The sequence below is a fragment of the Mixophyes fleayi genome, chromosome 5 (genome assembly GCF_038048845.1).
Source record: "Mixophyes fleayi isolate aMixFle1 chromosome 5, aMixFle1.hap1, whole genome shotgun sequence".
NCBI classification, from domain to species: domain Eukaryota; kingdom Metazoa; phylum Chordata; class Amphibia; order Anura; family Limnodynastidae; genus Mixophyes; species Mixophyes fleayi.
Genome location: NC_134406.1, coordinates 14666387 through 14691653, shown reverse-complemented (window position 1 = coordinate 14691653; position 25267 = coordinate 14666387). Strand labels below are relative to the sequence as shown.

Genomic DNA, 25267 nt, shown 5'->3' with positions numbered 1-25267 from the left:
GTTCATTGCCGGCATTGGCTGAATAATCCATGACTCTGTAAACTCTATGGAGATCGTGACCGTGAGTGCGTACACACTGCAGGATTGGAGGGAGGTTGGAACGAGATTTTTAAACAGTTCGAGCAGTGAAATGAAAAAACGATCGGTACTCTGGAACGACTATCGTTCATACTGTCAGTATACACACTAATGCGATATCTAACAGAATGGTCGTTTATCGGGTGACTGGCTGGATAATTGGCTGAAAAACCTGTAGAGTGTATCTATAATCATCATCATTTATTTATATAGCGCCACTAATTCCGCAGCGCTGTACAGAGAACTCACTCACATCAGTCCCTGCCCCATTGGAGCTTACAATCTAAATTCCCTAACACACACATACACATACACACAGACTAGGGGCAATTTGTTAGCAGCCAATTAACCTACTAGTATGTTTTTGGAGTGTGGGAGGAAACTGCAGCACCCGGAGGAAACCCACGCAAACACGGGGAGAACATCCACACAGATAAGGCCATGGTCGGGGATCGAACTTATGACCCCAGTGCTGTGAGGAAGTGCTAACCACTGAGCCACCGTGCTGCCCCAGCTTTAGAACCTAAAGATACTTGCAACCATCTGCCCAGTTACTTTGGAACAGTGTCCTCCATTGTCCAAACTTTTCAACTATAAAATAAATTAACTGCAAATACCCACAACAAGGGTACCCTCCCACACCCATATTATGTGATTACATCTCTATAAAATGCATAATTTTATTTTAAAAAAAAACTCCATTTTAAAAGGACATATGTAGTAAATACATTCATCAGTACAGGAGATAAGACAAACAACATGTACAAGGTCTATAATTTGTTAGAAATATAAACATTTTTTGGAACAAACACTAAAGCTGGGTACACACTACAGAAATTTCAACCAACTTTTTATGCCGATCAATTTTACATGCGATCGATGTTCTGATCGCTTGGTCCATGGACTGCATACACACTAGCCTTGTTTAGGACGATAACGGGAAGAGCGGACGTCCCTTTAGCGACTTTTTACAGCCATGTTGTTGTGAGCAATGACTGTAATTTCGTACACACTGTTGTGGATCGGTCGGAAGTTTATACACACTACACAGCGGAAACGAGATCGTAACGAAAATATTAAACGGTACGACCAACGAATTGAGGCGACAATCGTCCATTTGGGCAGACTTTCGACCATTGTGTCACTGCACACACTGACCCGACTTTTGAACGAGCGGTCGTATGTCGGCTGATTTAGCCGATTTTTGGATGAAAACTGTGTAGTGTGTACACAGCTTAACGTCGTATAATCACAATTTTAGAAGCGAGGATGGGGAGGGGGATAGATTAGCACGGAATAGGCATTAGGTACATTTTGGGAATATTATAATTAGTGGCTTATATTTGAATTTGAGAAAAGGGGGACACTCAATGAAGAGGAGGGGGAATAAAGACAGATTTTGAGATGAATAATCATAGTTTTCACATCACCTTACATTATGTATCGTGCATTATTCTTTAGGCCTCGGTCCAAATGTTCCATCTTATGATTACACTGATTTGCTTGTAGAATGTGTGCTGTGAAGTTGAATAGTGCTCTTGGAGCATATGGCCTTCATCTATTATTTAACAAATATCTTGGCACCCGCCCCAGGACTGTCAGCTAGAAAATGCATTTCTGATTTTTGATGAATAATTACAATATGCAGGACTCTGAGCTATTTATACAATAGAGAGCCTCCTGAAGATTGCAATCAACCTTGCATTATCATTCAGGAAAAGGCTATACAAAGCCTCACATCCAAATGCCTCGTATCTCAGATGTATAGCTAGTCTTACGGCCCAAATATAGAGGCACTTAACCACACTGTTTCTGGTAGTTCCGCGCCATGCCATATATTATATAATGTTCATGTCAGCTAAGTTATAACAATGACAAGTTTATTCAAACACAAATGCAGGGAATGTACGGCCGCACAGCCGGTTGGAATTATAAACAGCGTGAACTTTTTGAGGACCTTCAGATTAGATGGGCAAGATTCTCAACTCCAGATATGACTAAACTCCCTGTCACATGATGCATCGCGAACCCATAAACTGGATAAACTTCCTGCAATATTGTCCACATCCCTGATAATAGAACGAGGACGAGCTATATAAGAGTACAGAAAGCCACATAAGTTTGCAGGAGTGGACACGCACGCCCTGGTTTAACATGAATGATAGATATACATGTATCTTTAAATGCTTAGCGATTCCCAATTCAAAAGTTATTACTGGTCCCAGATACCATTTCTTGGTGATTAGCATCTAGGTGGCGCTGTGGGAGGCCATTAGAAGACATTTAGGTGGCTTCCATTCAAATTAAAAAAAGGAAAATACATATTAAAAATAATTATCTCCACAATCATTTAAGGACTGATGTCTATAATGTCAAAGTTAAATGATGATATTGAAGGAGTTGCAATCCTGTCCATATGGGGGGGGGGGGGGGGATTCAATTGCACAACTGTGTAGCTGCTACTCCCTGTCTAATCTTAGTGAATTAACATTACATAATACTGGTTGCTTTTTTGTTAACCAATACTTAATAATAATTATTATAAAAAGACACAATCATACAACTACATTCTCATAAATATTGGCTCAAGCCACAAAAATAGACGCCTGTACTGTGTGCAAATGACAGACGAATGTTAACAGTCTTCTCCAATGCTCAAGTTACTCACTGTACACTGCCATATTTCTATAAGGTCTGTTGCACCTTACTAGTTTTTTTTACAGTTATAGTATTAATATTTTTAATTAGCATTTCCATGTTTATACAATTTTCCCTATTTTTTAGCATAACTGCCCAAAGTCAAATCCCAGTCAGGAAAGGTTAAAAATGTAGACAAACTGCTATATAATGTAATGTATATTCCTATCCTCATCATCAATGAAATCTGTCCTGCTGGAATTATGGTACAAAATTCCCAGATTTACTGGACTCTATTCCACATATAATATGGCAGGGTGTAGAGAACAACGTATAACCATCATAAACAGCTTTTGTTAAAGATACCGGGGTTTTCCATTATTTTGTCCACCATCTATAAATTACTATATATCTCTTATCAGCCACAAAATAAGTGTTTTAATTCCTGGTGCTTAGATCCTGAAATAAAGATTCAGCAGTTTCAGATACAAACTTTGTTCACCATTATTCTGGATTTGGTGATAAAATCTTCTCCACGAAACAAAACAGTCTGTCTGATGAAAAGAAACCTTCAGAGAAGCAACAATAAAATCTGTTCCACTATTTATTCTCTTTACATTGGATAAAGCTGGGTATACACTACAGGTTTTGCAGCCAAATATTGGGCCAATCACACAATAGACGACGGTTTGGCCCAATATATCGCATTAGTGTGTATGCTCCAACAATGAACGATTATCGCTCCAAAGCACATTGTATTGTTTCAATTGATTTTCAGACAGAACTAAAAATCTCGTTCAACGACGGAACGATATCGTCCCAATTCTGCAGTGTGTCTGCATTCAGGACCGGCAGTGTCCATAGATCTCTATGGAGTGTGCAGAGTCACTCAGGACCGGCAGTGTCCATAGATCTCTATGGAGTGTGCAGAGTCACTCAGGACCGGCAGTGTCCATAGATCTCTATGGAGTGTGCAGAGTCACTCAGGAGCGGCAGTGTCCATAGATCTCTATGGAGTGTGCAGAGTCACTCAGGACCGTCAGTGTCCATAGATCTCTATGGAGTGTGCAGAGTCACTCAGGACCGTCAGTGTCCATAGATCTCTATGGAGTGTGCAGAGTCACTCAGGACCGGCAGTGTCCATAGATCTCTATGGAGTGTGCAGAGTCACTCAGGACCGGCAGTGTCCATAGATCTCTATGGAGTGTGCAGAGTCACTCAGGAGCGGCAGTGTCCATAGATCTCTATGGAGTGTGCAGAGTCACTCAGGAGCAGCAGTGTCCATAGATCTCTATGGAGTGTGCAGTCACTCAAGACCGGCAGTGTCCATAGATCTCTATGGAGCGTGTAGAGTCACTCAGGACCGGCAGTGTCCATAGATCTCTATGGAGCGTGCAGAGTCACTCAGGACCGGCAGTGTCCATAGATCTCTATGGAGTGTGCAGAGTCACTCAGGAGCGGCAGTGTCCATAGATCTCTATGGAGTGTGCAGAGTCACTCAGGACCCGCAGTGTCCATAGATCTCTATGGAGTGTGCGGAGTCAGGACCGGCAGTGTCCATAGATCTCTTAAAGTTACTTCGTCAAAGTAAAATTATAATAATGCACCAGGTTTCACTGCAGATCAATAGTTCTGTTTCCTACCTCTGGCAAATAGCTTTTCTCCATTAGCAGCAGGTACGTTTTACAAGCAATATTTTAAAGTGGTGAAAGAAATTAAAATAAGAAATGTAGATGAATACTGTTTTGGCAGGCAAACCACCAAAAATAATTAACACAAGCCCATAGAGGTTAGGCTTATCTGGAATAGTAATTTAGTTTGCGTTGTTAAATGATCAGACCTAAGACTGGCAACATATAGTGTAGTGTAGTGTTGTGTAATATATATATATATATATATATATATATATATATATATATAAAAATAAAACTTGTACTTGTAATTACAAGTCAAGTGGATGAACCTAAGGACTGATTCTTTAAGGATCTTAACTTGAGAAACTTCTTATTTCAGTCTCCTGGACAAAACCATGTTACAATGCAAGGGGTGCAAATTAGGATTTTGTTTTGCACATGAGTTAAATACTGACAGTTTTTCATGTAGCACAGTGATGGACAACCTGGAACACTATGTGGGCCGCATGGGCGACTGTCTAACCTTGAAAAGACCCGCACACTACTCTTAATCTCAGTAATAAGTAAAAACAATACATTAACTGAAAGAAAGAGACACCTATTCGCAATAACATATCAGCAGTTATATTATACAAGTGTTACACTCTATAGTAAACAGACCTGACAATAAAGCAGGAAGGGACTGGGGGGCCACAGGTGAAGATTCGGAGGACCGCCTGTGGCCCATCATAGTTATAGAGGATGTCCACTCATCGACATTATTATCCTGATAATACTGCTAAATATCATGGTAGGGGTCCCTGGAACCAGGTTGTCACTGCTTTATCACCAGCTGTAACAAGTGCTCTATTTAAGCCTCCTAGCACTCCTTCCTGGATATTGTACAGTTGTGAAAAAGACAATGATACATTACTCATCTCCTGTGCTGCTGGGGGACCCTGCGCTTATAACTCTCAGTCTGTGGCTTCCTGCTGCCTCCATTCCCCTCCTCACATCATGTCACTGCCCCTGTCACATGCAGCCCTGTCCTCACTAACACATCATTCATCTCCTGATATACTCTGTGCTGCTGGGGGACCCTGCTCCTTCCACTATATAACTCTCAGTCTGTGGCTTCCTGCTGCCCCCATTCCTCTCCTCACATCATGTCACTGCCCCTGTCACATGCAGCCCTGCCCTCACTAACACAGTCATATAAGTGAACAGGTCACTGCCTCCTACATAATCCGCTCACTCATCTCCTACCAATGTGACAGTTCCAATGATCTGGCTGTTCTTTCCCCGTCCACTTAAAAACTGGGAACAAACTGACGAGAGGGACGTGAAAATTGAGGGGAAAAAAAATAAATCCACTGACCGTAACCAAAACACACAATTAACAATTGTGTTCTAAAAAACGACAGCACTTACCTTGACCTGAATTATAAATGGCTTTCACAGATTTTTTCACCTTCTGCAGTGCAGTCCTATCTTGATCTAAGGCCTGAAAATAAAATGAAAATGTTTTATGAGAATAGGCATGACAGAGCACACAACCAACAGAAAATACACCGTGATGGCTGCCTAGAAAATATGCTTTAATGTCAACATATCACTGCAGACAAACTGCAACATGTTACTCTGTGTCAGCAGGAAACTAAATATTTATACTGTAAAAGAATGCACGAAAGGTTGCTACAAATACACAGTAAATCAATAGCACTACATGTCAGAGAAAAGGAAGAAAAACATTCAAATCAATTCCGGTCACTTAGCTATTTAATCCCAAACAATCAATAATGGACTGCAGGAAATGGGCTAATCAATCACACAAAAAGAAATATGAAAGCATACACCTCCCACCCCACTACCCTCCAAGATAACTGTATAGAACTGCTAGTACATACATTTGTTACCAATGTATCAAAAGACTCAGTAATATCACAACTTAGCTCAATAATTGGAAACACATAGGAGGGAAATCAATCCCCCCCCCCCCCCAGAATACCGCAGCGGAAAACCTATTACCATTAATATGGTCACTTTAACCCTGCTTTGTGCTTGCGGTTCCCTGAGCCGCGAGCAATGCTGGGATGCAGGCTTAAAAGTTTTGATCAAAATATGAACTAGTATCTCATGTTTTCATTTTGCTAGATACACACAGTTATGCAGTGTTACGAATAAGTGCTGACAACAACTGTCAAATTTTTAACTTATAAAATCTATATTTGAGTTCCTTTATACTATATCTTCTTTTTAATTATTTCATGATTTACTATAATCATTCCTATTTTGGAGGGAGTCTCTGTGAAGATGAATGTGCCTAAAAATAAGGATGAGGGCTGAAAACTTTTCAATATGCCGGCTATTACGGTAAGGAAGCTCTGCTGATTTTTCTGTGCAAATCTATGGGGAACGAGGAAAAATGAGCAAGGATTTCTTGGCCGGACAACGCATCCTCTGTTCCGGAGATACATCACTTTGAATTTAATCTCCCCCTAAGAGTCATTCTTATGCAGTAAAGACTGTGGCGCTTAAATAAGCACCGTAATGTGTTCCTTTGTGCCCCAGTGCAAATTAAGATCACATACACACAAAATATCCAGTGGGCTGATCAAGAAAAAAATGTTGTATGCATGAAAACTGGAAAGCAACATGAGAGCAGGAAACACACCAATATTTATTATTTTACTGAAACTTGAATAGATGTGCTTCTTAAAGCTGGGTACACACTACACTGTTTTCGTCCAATGATCGGCTCCAACAGCCGACATACGACCGCTCGTTCAAAAGTCGGGTCAGTGTGTGCAGTGACACGATGGTCGAAAGTCTGCCCAAATGGACGATTGTCGCCTCATTTGGTTGGTCGTACCGTTTAATATTTTCGTTCCAATCTTGTTTCCGCTGTGTAGTGTGTATAAACTTCCGACCGATCCACAACAGTGAGTACGAAATTACAGTCATTGCTCACGACAACATGGCTGTAAAAAGTCGCTAAAGGGACGTCCGCTCTTCCCTTTATCGTCCTAAACAAGGCTAGTGTGTATGCAGTCCATGGACCGAGCGATCGGAACATCGATCGCATGTAAAATCGCTCGGCATAAAAAGTTGGTCGAAATTTCTGTAGTGTGTACCCAGCTTAAGGCCTCCTACACATAGCTGTTCCTATCAGGCAATGATCGCGTGTTCTTAGAGCATGATAAACATACACACACTGTCTGACAAGACCTTGTTTTGCACCAATCTCAATGTTTGTCGCAGTGTCCATGAGCGTTAATGCTCTGCACAAATTAATGGAGTGCTAGGGGGACATTAAGCTTAAGCTTTGAGAATACAGTTTGACAAAAGTACAAGGTTTTGTATCTGCTTTTAATAGGATTTGTTTTTCAATGGCCATGTGGACTTTTCCCTTCACTGCTTGCCCTAATAATTGGGTTTCGAATCCAATCGCTACGGTCACAGGTAAAATATTTACAGCAACACATTCTACTAGCCAGAGTCCACGAAGGATTGAACCTAAAAGTCATTCTGTGGACGAAATTAGATAAATCCGTCAGCATAATAAACCAACAATATCTCTGGTTAGGTTTTGTGCATTGGTCTATTTCTGTGAACTAGTTAAATATATATATAAACAATGCCAGGTATTTATAAGCGCTACGGAATTAGTGGCGTTATATAAATAGCTGATAATGATGATGAGCTTATAACTAACAAATAAGTAATGTAATGCCTGACAGGTGAAGCGACTAATTGTACAAAATATTTCTTGGAAAACAGGACAGAATTCCTATTAGAACACGAGACTTTGGACATTAGACATATATTACAAAATAAATAATTTATTACCGATGAGCTGAAGATCGTGTAGAGCCTATAAATCTCTGAGCTCCTAGAGAATCCATACTCTGCAGCCAGCAGTGCTGAAATCCACTAAAAGATAACGCCAATCAGCAACTATTTTAACCAATTAAAATAATTGTGCTGGGTAGTACAACAGCAGTAACCCCAGATGCTTGAAATGGAGTTTCTGCATGAAATCTTCTGATGAAATCTCAGGTGCATATTATTGCTGCCAATTGACAGACATGTTGTAAATAACTGACAGTGCAGTTTGTTGCCATGGCAGCATATGTTGTTAAGGCAAGTCAGTTGCTATTAACCTAATATATCATATGGCAGCAACAATGTGCTTCTGAGATTTCAACAGGAGGTTTCAGGTAGAAGTCTTAAAGTAAAGTATCAGGAAATACTGGTAGTCCCAATAACCATCTAGTAAGGAACGTTCAGATCTTGGCTGCCAGAAAGTACCGTCGATGTCCACTAAAACAATGTGTGTGGTCTTTGTCTGACTACACTAGCAGTGCTCCATGGCATCCAGCGGTTTGGCCAATTGGACGGTACGGTAGAGCAGCCATATTTTTCTATACCTTGTCATCATCCACCGGTAACCAACCAATCAGGCATTACGTTTCCAGCGTTCTAAGGTAAAGAGCTACATTATCCATAAAGTCCTGTGCTTGTGACATACTGCTGTGGGCTGTCACACACTTATTACCGCCTATCTGTATGTAGTATACTATGGAATCTCTGCAGACTAGTTAAAACACCGAATTCTCCATTATGGCAGAATGCTAAGCCTATCAATCCATTTAAGCTCATGTTATAATAATTTCCTCCAGGCCTCAGTGACTGCCCGATTGCTTGCTAGGAGCTCCAGCATGCGTTCTTACTTAAATCGTGCTCATAGAATATATCCCTTTTATATGCTCAACTTCAAATAAATCTTGGCTTATCCCCGTAACGTAATTGAATGTTGTTGGTCGGCGGTGAATGTGTAGGACATATTAGTGCTGACATTCCTCATATACAAGAATGATCAAGTATAGTTATGTGAATCATGCAGCCCTTGGGCCAAAGCTCATGTTCTGAGGAAGCAGGACTGATAATTATTTGTGTATGGTATACAATGGTTTGAGGTTCTGTCCCAAGGACTTTCATGTACCAGATCACTATTCTGCTTTGAATTTTAAATATCAATGTAAATATGACAGTGTGTACCCAGCTTAACAATGGAGATGCAAGGTAAAAATCATCAGTGTCTATTCACATTTTCATACTATACATCGATTTTGGATTATTTTGAAGCGAAAATATGTGTTCCAAATCCTACATCTGGTATGATGAATCATGTCACTGTCTGTCTCATATAAATTACACATTATATATATATATATATATATATATATATATATATATATATATATATCTATCTAAATATATTATATATCTATCCATCTATCTATATCTATATCTCTATCTATCTATATATATATATATATATATATAGATATATAGATGGATAAATCATTTTTTTTTTCAGCCATTTCTGGGTTTTAGGGCATACTTGCCAACTCTCCGGAAATGTCCGGGAGACGCCCGCATGTCGGGTGAGTCTCACGGACTCCCGGGAGAGTATGGCAATTTCCCGCATCTGCCCACTTCCTAGTGAAGTGGGCAGAATTAGGCCCAAAATACCGTGATTCTCAGAGAATCGCGGCATTTGGCACCGCCCCCCCCCGCTGTAAAATGACGCGTCATTACACCAGAGGGGAGTGTCCAAAATGATGCAATTTCGGAGCCCCGCCCTCGCACGCCCACCTCCACCCGGCAGCTCCCGGAAGGCAAATACAAAAAATTGGCAAGTATGTTTTAGGGTGCAAAAAAATCAGCGCAGAAATGACGACTGTGTCATTTAATAAGATCTGTGGTTTATAGTATAGCAATGAGTTTAGAACAGAAAGTGAAAGAATGACCTATTGTGGTTAATAAAATAAATAATTCTAAATAAAGAATGATGTGATGCTGAAGATTGGTTTTGTAGAAGTTCCTACTAGCATACGAATGTACCCATCAATGAGTGGTCACCAAGCTTGCAGTGTTTTTGAAGCACTGAGGTTGAGAGCAAAATGAATCATGTCATGCACGAGACTGCGACTGCAAACGGTTAATTAAAAAAAACAAGACAAAAGAAAAAAACAAGTCAAGTGCTGAGACTCTTAATCAATCGTTAAAACAGTCGTGTTAAAGCAAAGAACTCTATTTAAGCTAGAACAGCGAGTGTAAAGCAATCTTTTATGTATACAGCCCGTAATTAATGCTGTAGGTGAGAGCTACCAGTGGTGTTCCTCGTTACACAATGCTGCATCACTTAATGCAATAAACAAGCTAATCGTAATAATCAGCTTTCCATTCTCCGGCACAGTTCTCCTACTTCAGACAAACAACACATTATAACAGCACGGACAGAAGGGGCGAAATTACAGAGGCGCTCTCTCCTCTGGTACAGGCTAAGAAATCCATTTTTACAAAAGAAAAATTTTAACCCAAGCACAAGAAATAAAGTAAAAATATATATAAAAAATATTGCCTGTGTTTTAATAAAACATGTAATACATATTATATTAATAATATATACATTGGGCACATATAATAGTATATTAATAATATACATATTGGGTCTTATTTAGAGTAAGCTGCAATTTTGTAGCACGAACAAAAGCGCAAAGTTGAGGCCTAATGTGTGAATTTTGAGATGCTGAATAACACTGGGCCTCATCCAGGCAGCTTGTGCAGTGGCTCACAAGATAATGGTTTAAATCTTCTGTGGAAACACAAGCTCCAGCCACCCCCGGCAGCCATCAACAGTTTGGGCATGCCAGCACTTATAGCCGCCAGCAAGCCCATGGAGATCAGAGCACGATGGAGCTAGTGGAACCACAAGCATCAGCATGTCATGGCAGCCAATACTCTCTGGAACCTGTTGTTACACAAATCTAATATCCCTTTCCCCTCCTCCAAAAAAAACAGACACCAATTGACGACGAGTGTTCAATATGTAAAAAAACAATCAAAATCATTTTTTTCAATGCTCCAGGCAGCCATACGCAAGTCTCTATGATTGGCTGTTCACATAATTACCCCTTTCATTCATTTGCATCACGGCTTCTCCAAGTACTCATCCCTCTCTCAGGGGTTTAATACTTTCACATTGATTTAATTAAGGACAGAAGATTCCATATGGATTCAGAAGAATAACAAAGTGGTAAATGAGGAATTTGGCTGACTTCATCATCAATCATCATCATCATCACCATTTATTTCTATAGCGCCACTAATTCCGCAGCGCTGTACAGAGAACTCATTCACATCAGTCCCTGCCCCATTGGAGCTTACAATCTAAATTCCCTAACATACACACTCAGACAGACAGAGAGAGAGAGAGAGAGAGAGAGAGAGAGAGAGAGAGAGAGAGAGAGAGAGAGAGAGACTAGGGTCAATTTTGATAGAAGCCAATTAACCTACTTGTATGTTTTTGGAGTGTGGGAGGAAACCGGAGCACCCAGAGGAAACCCACGCAAACACGGGGAGAACATACAAACTCCACACAGATAAGGTCATGGTTGGGAATTGAACTCATGACCCCAGCGCTGTGAGGCAGAAGTGCTAACCACTTAGTCACCATGCGGCCTCTTGATGTCAAACCAAATAATACAAAAGTTGGTGTCTATATTGTTTCTTAACTCCAGTCCTTACACCTCCTCAACAGCTCATGTATTGAGGATTTCTGCCTGTGGAAGCAGGTGGGATAATGACTGACCTGGCCAAATAGATTAACTCAACCATGCACGATTAAAGAAATCCTGAAAACATGACCTGTTGGGGACGTATGAGGACTGGAGTTAAGAAACACTGTTTTAAACCACCGCCCAGGAAGTACCAGGATGAGTCCCTTTATAATGGTTAATATATGCAGCAATACAGGGACTGAATCATGCTTGGTATAAACACAGGTCTGTGTCACTAAAAAGAACTACATATCCCAGCATGCTTCAGTGCCTGGAGTTTTTGTACTGTGATAAAGACTTTATGCAGGCCTCAAGCAAGCTAAAGGGTGAGAGCACAGACAACAGCTCCCGTCTCCTGGAAACCATTGGTAAGATGCTTGGGCACAAGTGCTTGGAGCCGTTTGACGAACAACGAGCGTAAAACTAGGACTTAGAAAGTGATTGTATTGGTGTCCTCACCTCCCTTCTGTTGTTTCTGAATGGTGCACGTAGGAGATACTGATGTTCATTTACAGATCATTATATATTTAATATAATAAACTTGGAACCATCTATTAGGCCAGTGTTGGCAAACCTGTGAAACTACAAGTCCCAGCGTACCCTTCCAGCAATAAGCTGCTATATATTGGCAAAGCATGCTGGAACTTGTAGTTTCAGAACACCTGGAGTGTCACAGTTTAGCCAACACTGTATTAGGTTGATGCATTGCCCCCGTCTAAAAAATATTGCATGGAAAGTGGTAATGCCAGTCAGATGATCAAATAAAAAAAACAAAGCAATGGTTACTTGCCTTCCAAGCTCTGAGCAACGCACTCTGCCAGGGTCCCCACCTACCGTTAGGGTCCCAGAGACTTAAGTACCACGTGAGACTGTTACACCCATCGAGTACTGTAGCATAGACACAGCAACCAGACCATGAAAAGTAAGTGGGGTTTTTTTTGTTCTATATTTTAAAATTCTCAAACTGGGAGGCGTTATACTGTAAAAGTATCACTTTTATATCACTTTTGGTTTATTTGCTAAATAAAAGAAAATCAACCACCGAATATGTTATTTAACACAATACAACTTTGATTTCTGCTTATAATTACCATGATGATCGATACCTGCACACAGCTGACACAACTCTCCTAGAAACACCTACATATACTCCAGTTTACAACTTTGCCTCTTAAGTTAGCAAAAATCGCTAAATAAACAAAACTCATCTCTGGAGTTCAATGGTCAGGTGGAAAAAAAGCTTATTGGAGCCTCTGGGAACACAAATGAAATAAATTAACAAAATACCTGTACATGGAAAGAGCAGTCTACGGAAAACGGATTTGTTGATATGCGGCCCAGTTGCCAAAGAAGTAACAATGTGGTGATGGGGGTGATGAGATCCAAATCAACATGTGATATTTACACATAAAATATAACAACAGGATTAGATCTCAAGCTGATGACAGCAACCGGGTGTAACTAAAACTGGAGCCAATGAGATGTCAGAGTAATAAACACTTAAAAGATAATTTTGCAGTGAAAAAAAAAGTTGGAAAAGTATCTGGGAAATGACTGGAAAGCGTCCGAGACGGTTTTACAGTGATAAAAAGTTAAATAGAGAACAAATGTTCGCTGCTTTTCTTAAAAAACGTAAACAACTGCCTGTATCAGCCATTAATGGAAGAAAACATTCTATTCTTTACAGAGCAACAACATATTGTCTTATAAACTCACACAGTCTGTCTAATTCACTTTTTTAAACCACTACATTAGCCCCAAAGAGTATTCACTTCCTTTCTTTTATTATTTATATATATATATATATATATATATATATATATATATATATATATATATATATATATAGCACAGACCGTTTGTGCACCAAGGTGTAATTCCACTGATTTTTCGTATTTTTGTTGTTTATTTCTAACAAGTTTTGCACGTTTGTAAGATGAAGCTGTTATATTCCAGGATGTCGCCCATTAATAAATTCGATCTATATGATCTATATGGGCGATTTACAGATAGCGGACACTGCACATGACATCACTGTCTTCTGCTTCTTCCCTGGAACTTAATCTCTGAGTGAAAGCCAGTCAGTTACAAACCTCCTTGGTGATCATGTGACGGATGAGGAAAGAGGGGAGGGGGTGCCTGAGAAGAGGGTATTACAAGTAACCAGAGTAATATATGCTGAAGAACATTTTACAGGGAATTGTATGTTTAAACTATGAAAGCTAATCCGTGTTAAATTGTTATACAGAAATGGATCTACAACCCAAAGCCGTAAGATTGTAAAAAAACCATTTGTCTAATTATTAAATTAAATGTAGAAAAAAAATTCACCCCCAAGCTACTAGTGACAGAAGCCAATTATGTTTTCATACTATTATACTGCAGGCTGAATCTCTCTTCAGAGGGTACATATAGAAAGCAAAACAAATTAAGTACTGGGACAATTATATTTAATGAGTTTTTTTGCACATATCAATGAATTAAAAATGTTAAACTGACATTTAAAGCAGCAATTCCACTTTTCAAATAGTAAGTTGAATACCTTAAAAGTATACAATTCATTTTTATAAATTATTTTCTCCTTTTCAAAAGCTCTCTCTTTGGCAAACAAAAATGGCTGCCAGACACGGACACAGTAAGTCTGCTACACACACTGGCCCACAGCTCTCAGCATGTCATGTGATGGCAAAGGGGGGATGTCACAGTGCAGACAAAGCTAAGAGGGCTGTCCAAAACCTCACTGCTCGCTACATCATGTGACTGTGGTTGCCATGATACTGCAGCATCATATCTCATTAATAACATTATTATATCATTTTTTTTTCTTGGAATTGTCACTTTGCATTTTTAAAAGGACATTTCTAAAACTTTAGGCACTCCTGCCTATACCTGCACAGTGTTGGACCCTCCCATTGACGCAAGAGAGGGGCCTAAGCAATTAATGCCTCCACAATAGAGGACCCATTACACAGAGCAGGGTACAATGTTCTGCCAGGTCTGAGGTGGGTGAAAATCAGGGAATATAAATGCCATGCTGGGAAATTCAAGTTTCTTTGTGTCACCAAAATTAAGTGGCTGCGTGAACCTGATCAACTAGAAACGGACAGAACACTTAGGTACATTCATAAAACCGCTGGAGACTAAGTCTTGTATTTAGTAATTGTTCCTTTAGCATAACAGTATCCGCCTGTCCTGTGTCGTCGCTCCTGCCAAACCTTTAATAATACAGGTTGGCACCGAGGAACCTTCCTAAAGAGAATGTTATCTAGCAAGGTAAGTGGGAGAAGATCAAGACTGTAAATAACATCAAATATAACAGATTTAAGCGGAGGTGGGGGGACCAAAACAAAATTCTTTTTTATTTTGTTTTTTAATTTTACTTCCTCTGTACTTTCAGGAGACACTTGGCCTACCCCTTTTAGTTATCATTAGAGATGCTCACTGACCCCCGTGAACTGGTTATGGTTTTGGATCTGGATTAGCTTTGCGTTTTGGTTTTAGCAAACCACCCTCGTGTGTTTTGGTTTTGGATTTTTTAGAAAAATTGCTAAAATATGTTAAAATCACATAATTTTGCTCTTTTTTGTTCCTACATTATTATTAACCTCAATAACACTAATTTCAAGTCATTTGCAGTAAATTTTGACCACCTCACAGGTCACAATATTATTTTCTTACACTTTCAAACAAATACTGCAGCGACCTGGCTGGATGGTAAGCGACAGAGCAATGACACAAACACACGGCAGTTCCTAGCACATCTAGGACACATTGGCACACAGCAGTGGCAGAAAAGAAAAATGGGGGTCCGCCCTCCTTCCCATCACCCACTATGTCTTAAATAGGAATTCAAAACTCGCGAGATCCGACGACGTCACAATGACGTTTTGCCTCGTTTTCAATTCCGAGGACGCGCGGCAGTACCAAGCTGGCTCAGCTCGGTACTCGGATCCTCTAAGTTCGGGTGTGTTCGGTTCTCGAGGAACCGAGCCTGAGCATCTCTAGTTATCATGTCCTGGTGAGCAGACACGGCAGAGAATACGTTATTGTGTCCGGGACACAAAGACAAAGCAAGTTAATGAGCGGGACTATCCACCAGTGCCGTAACTAGACACTTTAGTGCCCTGGGCGAGACAGGACACCGGCGCCCCCCATCTAAGTGGGCGTGACATTTGCCAAGTGGGTGTGGCCAACCTAATATGGGGGTGTGGCTACTGAAAAAATTCTGTTACACATATTTGCAAATACATGATAAGCCGGATGCATGAATGAATATATATATATATATATATATATATATATATATATATATATATAATATTTATTTATATAGAGAGAGAGAGATCTATAACTCTATCTATATTTCTGATGCATTTGGATTATCATAAATTTGCAAATATGTGTATTATAAAATAGAAATTAATATTAAATTTATAGTTGAGAAATAGAGAGAGATTAAATAAAATAAGGTGCTGGTGAGATCAGTGGGAGTAGAGGTGGGTGGAAGTGGTGTATAAGTGGGCTGAAATAGGAGTTTGGGTATGGAGGAGGTAGGTGGAAGGGATGAGTGAGAATGGTAGTGGAATGGAACAGAATTGAGAATTATGCTCTTATAAGAGCAGTTTGTTGTAAAAATTACTTTTCTCTAGCAGTGGTCATCAGCGGTGATCGGCGTTGTAGCTGCGCCTGAGCGGCTTCCTGCTTTGGCATTTGGAACACAAGTTTGTGTTCCAAATGCCAAACTTCCTGTCAATGGAACGCATGTGCGTTCCACTGACAGGAAGTTCGGAATTTGGAATGCAAACTTGCGTTCCAAATGCCAAAGCAGGAAGCCGCTCGGCCGCAGCTACAGCGTCCGATGCTGGGAATAGGTTGTTTCTTGTCAGGGAGGCAGATGGATGTAAGAGCGCTGTGTGCAGTGATTGAGCCTGGGCACAGAGGCAGGTAGCGGGCGGCTAATGCGCCCCCTTGGGCTTGCGCCCTGGGCGACGGCACCGCCCGCACCTGCCTAGTTACGGCTCTGCTATCCACAACGATACTTTTCAACCACTTAATAGACGGTATGGCAAATACAGCTTCATAAAACACTTGGATAATGCATGTAGCTTTATTAGAGGGAATCGTCTTTATCATCTCTGCCAATAGTTATAAAAGGATTATCGTACGACTATTACTATACCAAAAAGTACTAAGCAGTCTATTCTTAGGCAGTGCCTTGTACTCCCTTCCATCCTTATTGGTGCACTGCGCTGTCTAGGCTGCATTCCCCCGTTCTCTGTTCCTCAGCCATTTTACTCTTACACAAAGCAGCAGACACATAAATCACATTTCTTTTTCAGGTCAATGAATATCATATTCATATGCAAATGATATTCAATTACATATATGCAAATGCCCTAGCTGCATCTTGATTTTGATTGGCTGCTTGCACCTGAAGATAGGCCTGGGAACCAGGAGAAAGAATGGAGATTGGTGTCGTCACCCCCCCTCCCGGCATGAAGTGAGTCACCAGTCTGTAGAGACATGCAGAGGAGAAGAGCGTGTCACAATCATGTTAGACTCAGCTCTGTTCCTTAAACTTGGCAGGTTTGTGTCACTAGAATATCAGCGTCGCTTTGTGACACTAAACCAACAAATTGCTGAGAGGCGGCTTGTTCAGATCTGAGGTTTCTTCAGGTGAGGCTGGTTAGAAAGTTATTAACTGCTACGAGGAACTGAATCTACCTTTCCAGGAAAAAATGAGCCAAACACAGACAAATAATTATCAGAACCGGAGAACAGCAGTTATCTATCACTGTTGCAATACAATTAGATACAGCATCGGGTCTCGTTCAAACATATTGGGAAAACGGGGGAAAACTAGCACGTGTTTTAGGGCTATGTTTTCATTACACTTTTACCAATATAATCTATTGTATTGGTAACATGAGAAATAGGTCATGCTGCATTCTACAGTGCACCATTAACATTTGAAAACACAATAGGGAGAATGGGCCCATTATAAACCATTCATCATACTTGTAATGCAGTTTTCAGGCATTAGTAGTGGCTGAAAAGTGCATTAAAAAGCTGTGAACGAACCCTTAAAGACAACAGAACTGTTACATTCCCTGCTGCTCCAAGCAAACTCAAATCAACAGTACACTCTGAAATAATTATTGAGTGTGACGCCAAAACATTTCTTCCTGATAAAACATAGTGAAGACTTCAAACTAATTTTTTTCTCTTTTTTTTTTTTTTTACTGCAGAGAATCAAGGAAGCTCCTCCGTTCCATGGACATATCCATCATTAAAGCTTTAATTCAAAATAAATACAATTTACAAAGGTGATCTTTAAACACTGTAAATACACCTTGGGGTAGATTTATCAAACCTTATAAAACAGGATAAGTGGAGGTGTTGCCCATAGCAACCAACCAGATTCTAGGTAGCAAGTATCTAATACAGTCTAGAAAATGATATCTAGAATCCGACTGGTTGCTATGGGCAACACCCTCTACCTTTCCCTTTTAGGTTTGATAAATCTCCCCCCATATGTCTTTTTAATTTGATCACAAACTATAGAGCACTCAGTTGGCCAGGTCAAAATCAATAAGATAATATCCTCCATGCCACCTACCTTTCAGACTGTAACTGCACTCAAGTTAAATATATTTTACTTTATACTGATGATCAAAGCTATAGGATATACCCATGTTATCTTTGCAATCACTTTTAAAAGGCAGACTTATACCCCTTAGAGTAAAAGGATGTGTCGGAGAGAGCGTGATGGTTAACTCACTCAAGGACAAGCAAGATCACTGTAAACAGATTGGGATTATAAGAAAGTATATATAAAAATAAAAAGTGATTACTCCGCCTTGCAAAACCTGCCTATAAATCCAGAAACTCCTCTTACTTAATCCCTAGTCGCTGGCAGGAGGAGCAGTCTGATAAGAGATCTCCTTACTTTGATCAGAGATTATCCAGTCATATTGTGCTCTAGTGCCAAATCTCTGATTTCAATATATCCCTGGAACAAGTACAACCCATGTTGCTCCTTATATGACCCTACTACAGTGAGGGGCAACAGACGGCCCCCCGAGCCTTCACCTGCGGCCCCAGATCCTTCCTGCTCTGTCTAATGTGATTGTTATACCTGTAACACTTGTGTAAGATGCTGCTGACATGATATTACAGATAGCTGCCTCTTTCTTCATTGTATCATTAAGGGTTAGGGCAGTGGATCCCAAACTTTCTCAGTTCGAGGCACCCTTAGAGTCTCCATAATTTTTTCGCACCCCTAAGCCAAAATAATAATAAGTAGTCCTCTGACTTGCTTACAACTGGCTTGGGCCGAGTCACCCCTGTGAGATAACCGCGGAACCCCAGGGAGACGCGGCAAACAGTTTGGGAACCACTGGGTTAGGGGTAATGTGCAGCCCGCTTGAAGGTACTTCCTTTACCTGCTTCTGTAACGTTCAAAAACCTTACGCTGTGAGCCTGTCCTAGCGGACAGACTACGTGGTTCTTAACCTCGCGAAAACTGAATTTATCTGCACCAAGTCCTGGCATTATATGTGCCGCAGTTTCAGAATGCGTTCATCTGCCACAGGTGAACTTCGGTTTCATTACCTTAATATACTGATGAGCCTTCTTAGTAATCCTGGCACACGTGAGGCAGCACGGTGGCTGAGTAGATAGCACTTCTGCCTCACAGCACTGGGGGTCATGAGTTCGATTCCCGACCGTGGCCTTATCTGTGTGGAGTTTGTATGTTCTCCCCATGTTTGCGTGGGTTTCCTCCGGGTGCTCCAATTTCCTCCCACATTCCAAAAACATACTAGTAGGCTAATTGGCTGCTATCAAATTGACCCTAGTCTCTGTCTGTCTGTTTGTATGTTAGGGAATTTAGACTAAGCTCTAATGAGGCAGGGACTGATGTGAATGAGTTCTCTGTACAGCGCTGTGGAATTAGTAGCGCTATATAAATAGCTGATGATGATGTGACAGCAGCGAAGAGGAGCCGGGTTGTTGTGATAGAGAGAATCTATTCTCTTTATACCAATCACTCTACAAGCACAGTGCATTATGTTGGAAATAATGTATCCCCCTCAACTGTAAAATATAAGAATATTAAAACTCACCAAAGAGTTCCCTGTCCCATCCATATAAAAACCAATTGCTGATCTCTGGGGTGATTTCTAATATCCTTGTTTATCAGGGAAATTCAAACAGTTACATATTACCAGCTATGCTCAAGGCTGGACAAAGAAGGCATATGCAACGCAAAGCCATCAGCAGCTAGGAAACGCAGTAACCTTGTATATTTGTCACACTCAACAAAATGACAATAAGGCAAAATGTCCCTTTACTAAAACTTGCAGGCGCCTGTCAGAAGCTCTAACGATTCAGCTTGATTGCTAAATGGAAAGTGGGGACAGCTTGCCAAAAGAAATCAACAAATTTAGCTGAAAGTAGCTTTGGTGCAGACGGGAAGATCCAACTTCCACAGACCTTCAAAAGTACTTGTGAGCGGGGTTTGCAGAGGAATGCAGGAGCCTGTCACAAATTATCCGCATTCCTGGCGTTTGAATGGACACTGGAGGTTTTAATCAGCATTTTTACACAAGATGACGTTCATGCAAATGAATGCTTCGCTCTGCCGCACCAAAGCGGAATGTGTTTCCAGATGAAATTACATATCGAGGCAGCGTCTCTAGGAAGTAATTAAAGGTTATTAAAACTCACTAGTTATCGTATGGTTTAAAAATAACTTGGAGAGAAGAGATTATTGTCTACACCTGCGGTTCTCATCTGTTACAGTACTAACGATTAGCATCTTCTCTGCAGGATTACTCTCTTTGTGTGTACGTACCTGCTCTACTGGTGACATTCAATACGAAACCCTTTGGTTATGTACTAAAGCACAGACATTACTAAGGGACACAGAGAAAGATTACATATAGGACATATTTAAACTGAGATGTCATTATTAACTAGTAAATTGAAAATGGCTGCCTTCACTAGGAATATGCAACTTTAAGGAACCTGCATTGTTTTCTAGCAGACATTATGGTCCCTCGAACACCATAAACACCACACACATTCATCATTCTCTACTTTTTTATATAGCGCCACTAATTCCGTAGCGCTGCACAGAGAACTAACTGACATCAGTCCCTGCCCCACTGGAGCTTACAGTCTAAATTCCGTAACTTACACACAAACAGACCGAGACAGACTAAAAGCAATTTTAATAGCAGCCAATTAACCTACCAGTATGTTTTTGAAGTGTGTGAGGAAACCGGAGCACCCGGAGGAAACCCACACAAACACGGGGAGAACATACAAACTCCACACAGATAAGGCCATGGTCGAGAATTGAACTCGTGACTCCAGTGCTGTGAGGCAGAAGTGCTAACCGCTAAGCCACCGTGCTGCCCTACACATTCTACCACAAGAGTCAATGTTGAATGGATGGTGTAAGTATAAGCGTACAGGACGCATATTTGCATCATCTTAGGGGGGTGGGACAATGGTGACACAATAAGTATCAGCAAGACCGTGCACTGTCGCACAATTGATGCAAATTTTATCCATGCACAGATGTGGCATGGTCTGATGATGCAAATTGCATCAAAGAAAGCCCCGCTCACTGCACTTCAAGGAAATGAAGCCGATTCCCGGAGGGTGGCCTACGGTCCCTGGAGTCCTCGACTCCTCAACGTTCCGGAGCTTCCCGGACATTCTGGGAGAGTAGACAAGTATGAGCATGAAACAAGACATGGCACTTCGAGAGTTGCTACCTACCTGTAGGTGGTCTTTGGTTTATCCCATAAACTGTTCCAATACCATTAACTCATCAATGAGCTCAACCTCCAACTACTCAGCATATAGATTCCCATTATCCCTGCAGTAAAAAGCCTTACTATTTCATCCCCATAGTTTCATTCTATGGGGAGACGTATGTGGGGTTAGACGTGTGTGATTTCTGCACTAAGTGGGATTTTCTCACAAAGTGGACGAAAATGCACAGTTAGACAACACAGCAACTAATCCTCATCTTTCTCTTCTCTTTTCATCTTCAGGTATGTTCATCCATGCTGCTACTACTACTCTGATCATTATTCTGTGAATTTCATCCCTGCAATCTGTGTTTAAGTATGTTCATCCATGCTGCTACTACTACTCTGATCATTATTCTGTGAATTTCATCCCTGCAATCTGTGTTTAAGTATGTTCATCCATGCTGCTACTACTACTCTGATCATTATTCTGTGAATTTCATCCCTGCAATCTGTGTTTAAGTATGTTCATCCATGCTGCTACTACTACTCTGATCATTATTCTGTGAATTTCATCCCTGCAATCTGTGTTTAAGTATGTTCATCCATGCTGCTACTACTACTCTGATCATTATTCTGTGAATTTCATCCCTGCAATCTGTGTTTAAGTATGTTCATCCATGCTGCTACTACTACTCTGATCATTATTCTGTGAATTTCATCCCTGCAATCTGTGTTTAAGTATGTTATAGGAAACTGTTATCTGTTTAAACTTAGGTTGGCACAGTCTTTTATTGCTGCCTAATTTATGATAGGTATCTGGCCTCCTCTATCCTTTCCCACAAATGTTTTCTTTTCCTTTGATTAGCTGACCAATTAGCACATCTGTAGTGTATTCCTAAATTAGACTGACTACATCTTAGTTTCATTCTATGGGGAGACGTATGTGGGGTTAGACGTGTGTGATTTCTGCACTAAGTGGGATTTTCTCACAAAGTGGACGAAAATGCACAGTTGGACAAACATTGGCCTACATTTGACTTGATTTAACTCCCAGCAATAAGCAACATCTGCCACAGCCTATTTCTGCACTACTTGTCTATTTATATGGAATACTGCTAAGAGGTAATTCTTAAAATACCCTTGCTTTTTGCTTTTACCCCTTTTTGCACAATGTTTCACAAATTGCTTTTCTTAGTCTCATTTCATGGCATGATCTTTAGGACTGTGTCATCTTTCACCCCTCCACCAACACACAAATTTGTTCATATTGCACCTGCATTACTCCACTCACCTCTATTTAACACCCATGAACTGTTGTCCTATTTATTATCTCTAACAAGTACAGCCTCCACCTGTCGCCAGAAAATAAAAGGCCACACATCTTACAATCCCCTTGCCTATCTTTCGCTCACTCTGCTTCTATTAGCTGGTGATATATCACCTAATCCAGGTCCCCCACACTCCTCACACACACATACATCAGAACACTACCGTTCTATAGCAAACCTCAAACACATCACCTGTCTACCCTCTCTTCCCAAGTCCTTTAAATGTGCCCTTTGGAATGCACGATCTGTTTGTAACAAACTTACCTCCGTTCATGATCTCTTCCTCTCAAAAAACCTCAACCTTCTGGCAATAACAGAAACATGGCTCATGCAATCAGACACTGCCTCACCTGCAGCACTTTCACATGGTGGCCTCCATCTCACCCACACCTCCAGACCTGAAGGCAGACAAGGAGGTGGGGTTGGACTACTTCTCTCCCCACAGTGCACATACATAGTTCTACCAAATGTCCCATCACTCACGTTCACATCTTTTGAAGTACATGCTATTCGCATTTTTAATCCATCCTCCCTACGTGTTGCGGTGATCTATCGTCCCCCTGGAGCACACCAACAATTTATTGAGGATTTCTCTGCATGGCTCCCTCACTTCTTATCTTCAGACATCCCCACCATCATCATGGGTGACTTCAACATCCCCATTGATAACCCACCTTCCAAAGCTGCTTCCAAACTACTCTCTCTAACATCCTCACTTGACCTCTCCCAGTGGATTGAATCATCTACTCATAAGGATGGCCACTGCCTTGATCTTGTTTTCTCTAGACTATGCTCAGTTTCTAACTTTATTAATACACCCTTCCCCCTCTCGGATCATCACCTTATCAGCTACACTCTCACCCCCACTGCTCTAACCTCTCTACTGTCTAACTCAACCAAGCCTCCTCATACTCGTAGAAATCTGAATTCTATTAATCTTCAACAATTTTCCACCTCTCTCCAACACCTTCTCTCCCCTATCTCTACATTCTCATCCCCTGAGATGGCAGTACCTCATTTTCACCTAACCTTAGCAACGGCCCTTGATCAAGTGGCTCCAGCGACACTTCATACTACACGTCGACTTCGATGTCAACCGTGGCACACCAAAGCAACACGAAATCTTCAAAAACTGTCCCGTAAAGCAGAACGTCACTGGCGTAAATCTCGAAGCTCTAATGACTTCTTCACATATACTTCTGTCTACCACTCCTATCGAAATGCTCTGGACACTGCAAAACAAACATACTTTCAATCTCTTATCTATGCTCAGGCTTCTAACCCCAAACGCCTTTTCAATACATTTAATCATCTTCTCAATCCTCCCACCCCGAACCCTCCATCTACTATCAGTGCTCAGGATCTTGCTACCTACTTCAAGGACAAGATTGATAAGATCAGACTAGAAATGGTATCCTCTTCCTCAACAAGCCATCAGCTCATTTCCTTCCCACTACCCTCTGACACCCTCTCTTCATTTGACCCCACAAATGAAGAGGAAATTTCTACGCTCTTCTTATCTTCCTACTCTACCTCCTGTCCTCTTGATCCTATTCCCTCGCAAATTGGTAGATCCCTGTCTTCTGTACTCATTTCACCTCTAACTCAAATCTGTAATCTCTCACTCTCTACTGGCATCTTTTCATCACTATACAAGCATGCAGTGATTACTCCTATTCTAAAAAAACAAAACTCCGACCCAAACTCTCTCTCAAATTACCGTCCCATCTCTCAGCTCCCTTGCCCCTCCAAGCTTCTAGAGAGACTTGCCTACACTCGCCTCACACGCTTTCTTTCCGCAAACAACCTGTTGGATCCTCTTCAGTCAGGCTTTCGTTCTCAACACTCCACAGAGACTGCGCTGACCAAGGTTGTTAATGATCTGATCACTGCTAAGACTGAACGCCATTACTCTCTCCTAATTCTCCTTGATCTCTCGGCTGCATTTGACACAGTTGACCACTCTCTTCTCATACAAACGCTGCAATCCCTAGGTCTTCAAGACACAGTTCTATCCTGGTTCTCATCTTACCTCTCTAATCGCTCTTTCACTGTTAATTTCTCTGGAGCCACCTCTGCTCCGCTTCCCCTATCAGTTGGAGTACCACAAGGCTCGGTGCTAGGTCCTCTGCTGTTCTCTATCTATACCGCTTCTCTTGGAAATCTAATAAGTTCCTTTGGCTTTCAGTATCATCTCTATGCGGATGATACCC

The 25267-nt window shown here is 41.0% G+C and overlaps 1 protein-coding gene across 1 annotated transcript in view; it reads right to left on the bottom strand.

Moving 5' to 3' along the window:
* ASAP1 (ArfGAP with SH3 domain, ankyrin repeat and PH domain 1) overlaps positions 1 to 25267 on the bottom strand; it is a 205368-nt gene that overhangs the window by 59876 nt on the left and 120225 nt on the right. The window contains exon 4 of the mRNA XM_075211471.1: positions 5760 to 5832. Within this exon, the coding sequence (XP_075067572.1) occupies positions 5760 to 5832 (73 nt within the window). The remainder of the gene's footprint in view (positions 1 to 5759; positions 5833 to 25267) is intronic.